Below are 10,354 nucleotides of genomic sequence, written 5' to 3' on the forward strand. Positions count from 1 at the left end.
AGAACTAAACAAAAAAATCTTCATGACCCAGATGATCACGATGGTGTGATCACTCACCTAGAGCCAGACATCCTGGAATGTGAAGTCAAGTGGGCCTTAGAAAGCATCACTACGAACAAAGCTAGTGGAGGTGATGGAATTCCAGTGAGCTCTTTCAGATCCTAAGAGATGATCCTGTCAAAGTGCTGCACTCAATATGTCAGCAAATTTGGAAAACTCAGCAGTGGCCACAGGACTGGAAAAGGTCAGTTTTCATTCCAATCCCAAAGAAAGCCAATACCAAACAATGTTCAAACTACCACACAATTGCACTCCTCTCACACACTAGCAAAGTAATGCTCAAAATTCTCCAAGCCAGGCCTCAACAGTACGTGAACCGTGAACTTCCAGATGTTCAAGCTGGTTTTAGAAAAGGCAAAGGAACCAGAGATCAAATTGCCAACATCCATTGGATCATCGAAAAAACAAGAGAGTTCCAGAAAAACATCTGCTTTATTGACTATGCCAAAGCCTTTGACTGTGTGGATTACAACAAACTGTGGAAAATTCTTAAAGAGATAGGAATACCGACCACCTGACCTGCCTCCTAGAAATCTGTATTCAGGTTAAGAAGCAACAGTTAGAACCGGACATGGAATGACAGACTGGTTCCAAATAGGGAAAGGAGTACGTCAAGGCTGTATATTGTCACCATGCTTATTTAATTTATATGCAGAGTACATCATGAGAAATGCTGGACTGGATGAAGCACAAGCTGGAATCCAGATTGCTGGGAGAAATACAAATAACCACAGATAAACAGATGACACCACCACTATAAAGAAAGCTGAGCACCAAAGAATTGATGCTTTTAAACTGTGGTGTTGGAGAAGACTCTTGAGAATCCCTTGGACTGCAAGGAGATCCAACCAGTCCATCCTAAAGGAAATCAGTTCTGAATATTCATTGGAAGGACTGATGCTGAAGCTGAAACTCCAATACTTTGGCCACCTGATGCAAAGAACTGACTCATTTGAAAAGACCCTGATGCTGGGAAAGATTGAAGGTGGGAGGAGAAGGGGACGACACAGGATGAGATGGTTGGGTGGCATCACTGACTCAATGGACATGAGTTTGAGTAAACTCTGAAAGTTGGTGATGGACAGGGAGATCCAGCGGGCTGTGGTTCATGGGGTTGCAAAGAGTCAGACACAACTGAGCAACTGAACTGAACTGAAGCTCATGGAACAGTCAAGTCACATCCTGTGTATGACAGGACCATGGCTTGTGCTGTGAGAAGCACTGCAGAGTATAAATGAGGCTGATGAGCTAGCTGAAGCTGGTACCCCAAGGTTCATAACAACTTTGGAGCTCTTGCCATCAGGTATGGCTCTTTGCTAAGAAAAATCATATTACTGATAAGTCTGTTTTGTCTTCCTGTGGTCCTAAACAGAATGCTAGATACATAGTAGGTGTTTCATGCATATTGTTATGAGTAACAAGAGCCTTTTCATTTGTTTTGTACTTTCATTATTGCTGTCAGACCAATTACAGACCAGTTTGAAATTGGCCTTAGATGGAGTATGGAATAGAGTCTCTTGGTATAGAACAAGGAGAGAGAGTAATCTGAGAAAGTATAGGTGAACTTAAGTGTTTCTAGAATCATTTGGTAATACCCACCCTTTTTTCCTAACCATTTTTCATTGACATTTAGTTTATTAGATCTTCTTTGCCTTTGTTCAGTCGCTTAGTCATGTCCACCTCTTTGTGACCCTATGGATTGCAGTACGCAAGGCTTCCCTATCCTTTACTATCTCTTGGAGTTTGCTCAAATTCATGTCCATTGAATCAGTGATGCCATCCAACCATCTCGTCCTCTGTTGTCCCCTTCTTCCTGCCCTCAGTCTTTCCCAGCATCAGGGTGTTTTCTAATGAGTCAGCTCTTCACAACAGGTGGCCAAAGTATTGGAGCTTCAGCTTTAGCATCAGTCCTTCCAATGAATATTCCAGGTTGATTTGCTTCAGGATTGACTGGTTTGATCTCCTTGCAGTCCAAGGGACTCTCAAGAGTCTTCTCCAGCACAACAGTTCGAAAGCATCAATTCTTTGGTGCTCAGCCTTCTTTTATGGTCCAACTCTCATATCTGTACATGACTACTGGAAAAACCATAGCTTTGACTCTATGGACCTTTGTCGGCCAAGTGATGTCTCTGCTTTTTTTTTTGCTTTTTTTCCCCAACTCTTTGCAGTGCCATGGAGTATAGCCCATTATGCTCCTCTGTCCATGGGATTCTCCAGCCGAGAATACTGGAGTGGGTTGCCATTCCCTTCTGCAGGGATGTCTCTGCTTTTTAATACGCTGTGTAGGTTTGTCATAGCTTTTCTTCCAAGGAGCAAGCATCTTTTTATTTCGTGGCAGCAGTCACTGTCTGCGGTGATTTTCGAGCCCAAGAAAATAAATTAGATCTTCTGTTTCCTCCCTTTTGTGATTATACACATCCATCAGAATCTGTATCCTCTTAAATGGATGTTTAAAATTTCTTAAGATGTGTATAAATGCAAACAGGAAGGCTTTTACAGAATAGTGGGCCATATTGGAGTCAGATGTGCTAAGTTTCCACTCCAGCTCATACCTTGGATAGTTTATTTACCATTTCTCACTTCAGTTTCCTCACCTGTAAAATGTAGGTAGGTGCTAAACTTCCGTGGTGGCTCAGTGGTAAAGAATCCACCTGCCAATGCAGGAGACACAGGTTCTATCTCTCATCTGGAAGATCCCACATGTCACAGAGCAGCTAAGCCCATGCACCACAACTATTGAGCCTGTGCTCTAGAGCCTGGGAGCCACAACAATGGAGCCCATGGTGGGTGCCACAACTGCTGAAGCCCACGCACCCTAGACCCCAAATGCTACAACAAGAGAAGCCACCACAGTGAGAAGCCTGGGCACCACAACTGGAGAAAAGCCCATGCAGCAACAAAGATCTGTCACGGCCAAAAATAAAAATAGATAAATAAAATTATTATTTTTAAGTGTAAGTAGATATACAAAAGTGGTACTGGAAAGAACTCTGTCCCTTCCTGGGTGAATTTGGGCTGTTCATTTCACTTCTCAGAGCCTCCATTTTCTCTTTGAAATGAGATGGTCAGATGGCACAGGTTAACTTGTAAACCTAGCATTCTGTAATGTGATTAAATGACATCAGAGTATTGCAATAGAGGAGGAAGATTGAATTCAACACTGAATATGGGGCTAAGTAGGAGTTATACCCAGCATGTACGATGAGGGAGTGGATGGAAAATTACCAAGAGACCTTGGTCACGTGTCAGTGATGGTGGATCGAGGGAGGCTGTGATTAGATCAAAGGTGGGAGGAGAGGAGTTTCATTGGATATCAAAGATGAGAGGATTCTTGATAAACTGGTTCATGGGGATTTTTTTTTGGCTAAAACAGAGTTCAGCAGGCCTAGAAGGCTGAGGCAAAACTGGAGACAAAGGAGTCTTAACTTGAGAGTCTTGTCACTATGAGCCACATAATTGCTGACCATAAGTTATTTTGGGGACAGGGTATTGTAAATATATATATTTTTTAATTTAATGCAAATATATTGAAGTCGATATAGGGATTATGGACAGAGGTTCAAATCTGACTTACCTAACCTCATTGCCGGAGAAGGCAATGGCACCCCACTCCAGTACTCTTGCCTGGAAAATCCCATGGGTGGAGGAGCCTCGTAGGCTGCAGTCCATGGGGTCACTAAGAGTCGGACACGACTGAGCGACTTCACTTTCACTTTTCACTTTCATGCACTGGAGAAGGAAATGGCACCCCACTCCAGTACTCTTGCCTGGAGAATCCCAGGGACGGGGGAGCCTGGTGGGCTGCCATCTGTGGGGTTGCACAGAGTCAGACACGACTGAAGTGACTTAGCAGCAGCAGCAGCAGCAACTTCATTGCAGAAACACTAAATTTCAGTCTTAGCTACTGTGACCTCAGCTCTGCTTTTACCCCAGTATGCTGTTTCACGCATTCTTGATGGCACTTTTTTCCTCACTTGGTCTTCTCTTGTCTTTAGTAAACTCTTTGACTGACTTTATCTCCTTTTGGTAACCTCCTGTTCACAGGAACCAGGGAAAGCTAAGGGGTAGAGTCAGGAAAGAACTAGAAAACAATACTCAGCTACTAGAATGCCATTTGCCATGTAGAGAACAGCTGGTACCTTGGTGACCGTTTTTCGTGCTCCACCTGCTGCCTGTCACTCCATGGGTGAGGCTGTCTGAAGCATCTTGGCAAAAGTAGCAGAATTGCTACAGATGACTTCCACGTGGAGCCCAAACTAGGTCTTCCCAGACCAGAACTTCTCACCTAATCCTAGCTAAACCACACATACTTTCTGATGTCTTAAGCAAAAGAGATCTTTTCTTTAAAAACTTTTGTGTTTAAATGTGAAAATAGAATTCCATTTCAGTAAAAGCATGGCATCTAGTTTTGGTTACTGATTCTGAAAATACTAGAGGAATGGTTCTTTAATTTGTTTTTCTGCTTGTTTCAGGGAGATGGCTGGGTTTATCACAAACCCCTTTGGAAAATAATTCCAACAACACAACCAGCAGAGTGACATATACTATCTAAGACTCAACTAAATGAACTTCTCTGTTTACCCTAAACCCTCCCAGTATGGAGTCATTGCACTGAGTGACCTGCTTCCTGATTGCACAGACTGAAGCTAATCACACACGAATGTACCGATAGGGCACCGTAGAGCTGCAGCACGACCAAAGTGTTGAAGAAGCACGGTGGACTTCTCACCAAGCTGTTCATGTGATATGAGCAATATCATCTGAAAACCTTTCACCTGAATTATTAGATGATTAATCTCTTATCCAGTTTCTGCTCCAGATTGAATCCCCTGTTTTTGCATGGGGGCAGCAGATAAACACAACAGTGAGAACTCAGTGATTTTAATTTCTTTATAGTGAAAATTGAAGTCTCTTTTAGAGTTTGTGCTTTGCTTTCTGTTAGTAGCTGAAGTATTCGCTACTCTTACAACAAACCAAGAGGAGGAAGAAGATGACCCAGAAGTGGCTTCAGCCATTGTGCCTGAAATCAGTGTTAAAAAAAAATCAACCAGGTTGTCATAACAAGGCATTCTGTTCCTTCAAAGAGACTGTGTGCCTGTGTCTGAGGAACTTATCCATTATCCACCTCTGTTGGAACTCTCTTTTAAAAAGTATATTTATAAATTGATTAGAATTATAACCATGGAGAATTTTTTCTTCTGAGCATTTTAATATACTTGAAAACAACACTGACTTGAAAAATTTCAGAACATTTTTCAATACCTAGTTTTATTAAATATTATACTTGAGAGACAATTTTTTAAAATGTGTTCATGTCAATATGATGAGATTTTGGCCTTTCTCAAGAACTGAGGCATTAAAGAACATAGCAAATATTTAAAAATAAAACTGTTACTGTTTTCCTTATCTTTTTTTCATTTGTAGATTAATATCCAGTATTATGTGCTATCCCTCTGGATAAGTATGCTTTATTTTACCTCCGTTCACTCAAATTTAAAACAACTATTCCTATTTGTCAGTAATTCAGAATTTTAATATGTGACTAAGTGCATGTATGGTATGGTTTTGCTTTCTTTTCAAGGAAACTAAAATGCTGAAGAAAGAGTATGAAATAAAAAAGATACCAGGAAAAAAGGTATCAGGAAGTTGTATTCAGGTACAAATCTTTTTTTTTTTTAAGTATTTTATTGAGGTTAAAGAATTACTGACAAAAGAATAGTGCTAATTATGGCTTTCATCATTCATTCAAGTATTTATTGAGCACCTGCTTATGGTACTCAACACTTGTTTTACTGCAAGCTACCTTAATTTTTCAAGAGTGGTGCCTTACTCTGTTTCTCCTGATGTGGTCTTCCAATCAGTGTGTGTAACATATAGCTATTATTCATCAGCCATTGTAGGTAGCTGTATCTGTTGCATCAACATAAGATGTTTAAGCTTTGTGCGCTGATAAATTGTGTTTTATTGAAGGGGGTTAATAGAATGAAAACAGCAAAATAATTTTTTCAACAAATTGTAAGTTGTAAGAAAATAATTGGTTTATGTACAACCATTTTAATGATTCCCTTGTTCATTTTTGCTGTGAAATGCACTGAAAAAAATCTCAAAATGAATTATAGTTCATGTGTTGGAAAGATTAAAAAATAATAAAACTGGACAACAGTGATGCCTTTGTCTATTTTATGAGTGGAGAGAAATAGAAAGTTGAAGTTATTGCTCTATTCATTTGAGAAGGGCATTTATTTTATTTTTTTACATGAAACTTTTAGTATTTTATTCATTTTTCATAGTTCTACAGTATTAGTAAAAATAATGGTCATTATAAATAAGTATAAAATGGAAGTTGATGAAAAAATAACCCAAGTCTTCCTTGACTCCCACCCTCCCCCAAAGAAACTAGCTGCTGCTGCTAAGTCACTTCAGTCATGTCGGACTCTGTGCGACCCCAGAGATGGGCTGCCCCACCCCTGGGATTCTCCAGGCAAGAACACTGGAGTGGGTCGCCATTTCCTTCTCCAATGCATGAAAGTGGAAAGTGAAAGTGAAGTCACTCAGTCGTGTCCGACTCTTAGTGACCCCATGGACTGCAGCCTATCAGGCTCCTCCATCCATGGGATTTTCCAGGCAAGAGTACTGGAGTGGAGTGCCATTGCCTTCTCCGAAGAAACTAGCTAATATATGGCAAATATCCTTTTCACATGTTATCTCTAGGCATGTATTCACTTTGTGGTGGTAGATGGTTTAGTCACTAAGTTGTGTCTGATTCTTGCAACGCCACGGACTGTAGCCTGCCAGGCTCCTCTGTCCATGGTGTTTTCCAGGCAAGCTTACTGGGGTGGGTTGCCATTTCCTTCTGCATCTTTTATTTTTTTTATTGGAATTAGTTGTTTTACAATGTGCTGTACAGCAAAATGAGTCAGCTGTACATATATATATATATATGTACACATACGTATATCTGTGTATATGTGTACATATATATATCCTCTCTTTTGGATTTGAGAATGATGTGTACTTTTTTAAAAATTATTTATTTATTTTTGTCTATCCTGGATCTTCATTGCTGGGTGGGTTTTTGTCTGGTTGCAGAGAGCAGGGGCTACTTTCTAGTTGCGGTTTGCAGTGGCCTCTCATTGTAGAGCATGGGCTTCAGGGTGTACAGGCTTCAGTAGTGGCTCAGTAGTTGCGGCTGCCGGGCTTGAATGCAGGCTCAGCAGTTGTGCCACAGGAGCTTAGTTGCTCCACGGTGTGTGGGATCTTCCCAAATCAGGGATTGAACCCACATCTCCTACACTGGCAGGTAGATTCTTTACCACTGAGCCACCAAGGAAGCCCAGGACATTGATTTTAAATCCTTACCTTCAGGAATCTTTTGGGAAGATAAGGGAGTAAACTTAGTTGTGTGTTTTTTTTTTAATGAAATATTTTAATTTTACTACTTAAGTAAATTGGAATAGAAGTTTTTATTTTGTTCTTTGAACCATTTGAATGCTCATTTATTTCTTTGAATTTTTGAACCATTTTAAGAATTACTGAAATAGGATTTTTTAAATTCTTGCTAAAAATACATTTAAAGTAATTGAAATCTCCCCATGTTGACAGAAGTGAAGTAATACCACTTTAGGGTAACTGTTTTACCTTGTCCTTTTAAAAAATAATAATAATAACCTATGAGTCCCTTTTTAAAATATATTATTCATTTATTTATTTATTTTTGGTTTCTCTCCATCTCCGTGGCTGTGCATGGACTTTCTCTACTTGGGGCAAATGGGCACTATTACTCATTGTGACGCCCGGGCTTCTCGTTACAGTGACTTGTCTTGTTGTAGAGCACAGGCTCTAGATGCACGGTCTTCCGTAGTTGAGCACGTGGGCTGCTGCTCGTGAGTTCTAGAGCTCGGACTCAGTGGTTGTGACACAGAAGCTTCGTTGTTCTGCAGGATGTAGGACCTTCCTGGACCAGGGATCAAACCTGTGTCCCCTGCATCACCAGGCAGATTCTTGTCCACTATACCACAAGGGAAGTCCCTGTCCTTTTCTTGACATCTACTGCAGCTTACTCACCTAACAAGAGGTAGAGGCCTCTTCTGGTTTTTGTTTTGTTCTTTTAGTCTACACCTTCTTAATTGGTCAGGGAAGCAGTTTTTGTAGCAATTGTGTCTGTCTTTTGGGCCAAAGTTTTAAATATACACTTTCGTTCTGGCTATGAGAAATTGTGTGTTAAGAAGTCCAAGACTGGAAGTGACAAAAAGTAGGTATTCTGACTTTTAGGTTATGTATTGGGTGAGGTATGGCAGCTATATGTTGATTCACTGAACTCTGCAAGTTGTAACCATCAACTGTAATACCTACTTGTCACTAAAAATAAGAAAAAAGTATTGAGTTCCTCACTCCATAATCCTCATATATTACTCTCACTGTAAATATCTGATACTTGATGAACCAACTTCTACAGATGGATTCTTCAGTTCAGTCTCTTAGTCATGTCTGACTCTTTACGGCCCCATGGACTGCAGCACGCCAGGCTTCCCTGTCCATCACCAACTCCCAGAGTTTACTCAAACTCATGTCCATTGAGTCGGTGATGCCATCCAACCATCTCATCCTCTGTCACCCACTTCTCCTCCCACCTTCAATCTTTCCCAGAATCAGGGTCTTTTCAAATGAGTCAGCTCTTCGCATCAGGTGGCCAAGGTGTTGGAGTTTCAGCTTCAATATCAGTCCTTGCAATGAATATTCAGGACTGATCTCCTTTAGGATGGAGTGGTTGTATCTCCTTGCAGTCCAAGGGACTCTCAAGAGTCTTCTCCAACACCACAGTTCAAAAGCATCAGTTCTTTGGCGCTCAGCTTTCTTTATAGTTCAATTCTCACATCCATACATGACTACTGGAAAAACCATAGCCTTAACTAGATGGACCTTTGTGGGCAAAATAATGTCTTTGCTTTTTAATATTCTGTCTAGATGGATTCTTAAGATTTATTAATTAATTTGGTAAGTCTGAAATTTTGTTAAAAATATTACCTTAAGATGAAAGCTAACTTCTATTCAATGTGTTCCCATAGAAAGGCAAATTGGTGTGATTATTCCAGAATCTACACTTTGGAGAGATTCTTTTTAGCTGTTACAGTGACTGGAAACTGAGTGATGATTCACCAGAGATATAAGATGATTCTACCACGTGTGTGTTAGTCACTCAGTCATGTTTGACTCTTTGCGACCCCATGGACTGTAGCCTGCCAGGCTTCTCTGTCCATGGAATTCTCCAGGCAAGAATACTGGAGTGGACTGCCATTCCCTTCTCCAGATTTTACCATATGGGGGATAGAAAAGACAAAGCTCATACACATGAAAATTCTAATAAAATATATATTCTAGTGGCATAAACAACAACAACAAAAATTCCTATTTGGTCCAAAAACCAAATTGCAAAGGAAATTCTTACAAAACATTTTCACTTAATGTTCAAACAACCCTGTGAAGTTGTAAACTCAGGGATGGGTGTTCATACTGTACAGATGAAGAAATTATTGCTCAGAGAGTTTAGTGCTCACTTCAGGTCACTTAGCTAGAGTTTCATTCATTCAACAAACATCTTCTGAGTATTCCTTTTAGAGCTGATTGATGCACTGGACTCAGATATGGTAAATACTCTCTGTATCCTCACAGATGAGGGAAGAAACTAAAACTTAATTCCTGAAAATGGTATGTTGACACAGGCAAGGCTATGTATTGGTCTTTCCAAAACTCAGATACCTCCGTAATGTGGAAGGCAGAGTTGAGCACTGAGACGAAATCAAGAAGGTTGGTTTAAAGTCTGCATAAGAAGCTCCAAACAATGCATCCAGGTGACTTATCCTTGTTCATCCCTACAAAAGACTTGGAGAGATTTAACCAGAGAGGTTCCCAATTCAAGAACGCAAATAAATTATTAAAATGAAAAACAGAAAAAGTTAGTAAAAGTGAGACCTTTCAGCCCCTTCCTCTATCCCATTCCCAAAATATTGGCAGTCAGACTTAAACCCTTAGGTGAGAGATTAAAAGATACATTTTCTGGAGTAAAACTCCAGAAAACAAAAAGTCCTATGATAAATTTAAAGGGTCCACCAACAAAAAGCTCAGCTGACAACTCTGTTAGTAAAGCCAGCTCCTTCAACATAACTTTCTACCCTCTCTCCAACACACTACACACATCTGTGTTCCTCCACACTATATATACACACACACACACACACACACAACATCACACTTCATTTTAATAGCTAAGGTTCAGCAGACATTTCAGGAAAGCTTC

At 40.2% G+C, this 10,354-nt stretch overlaps 1 protein-coding gene across 5 annotated transcripts in view; it reads left to right on the forward strand.

Annotated features, from left to right (window-relative positions):
• Positions 1–6,226, forward strand: part of OSBPL11 (oxysterol binding protein like 11) — a 92,525-nt gene extending 86,299 nt beyond the window's left edge. For all 5 annotated transcript variants that reach the window (XR_015164197.1, XR_015164195.1, XM_086401792.1 and 2 more), the window contains exon 13: positions 4,533–6,226. Coding sequence is in view for 2 of the 5 variants with exons in the window: in XM_086401792.1 (XP_086257918.1) it covers positions 4,533–4,598 (66 nt within the window). In the remaining 3 variants the exon portion in view is untranslated. The remainder of the gene's footprint in view (positions 1–4,532) is intronic.
• The last annotated feature ends 4,128 nt before the right edge of the window (positions 6,227–10,354 follow it).

This window comes from Bos grunniens, chromosome 1, assembly GCF_055505025.1.
Source record: "Bos grunniens cultivar Pamir isolate PY7600 chromosome 1, Bosgru_T2T1.0, whole genome shotgun sequence".
Classification (NCBI taxonomy): domain Eukaryota; kingdom Metazoa; phylum Chordata; class Mammalia; order Artiodactyla; family Bovidae; genus Bos; species Bos grunniens.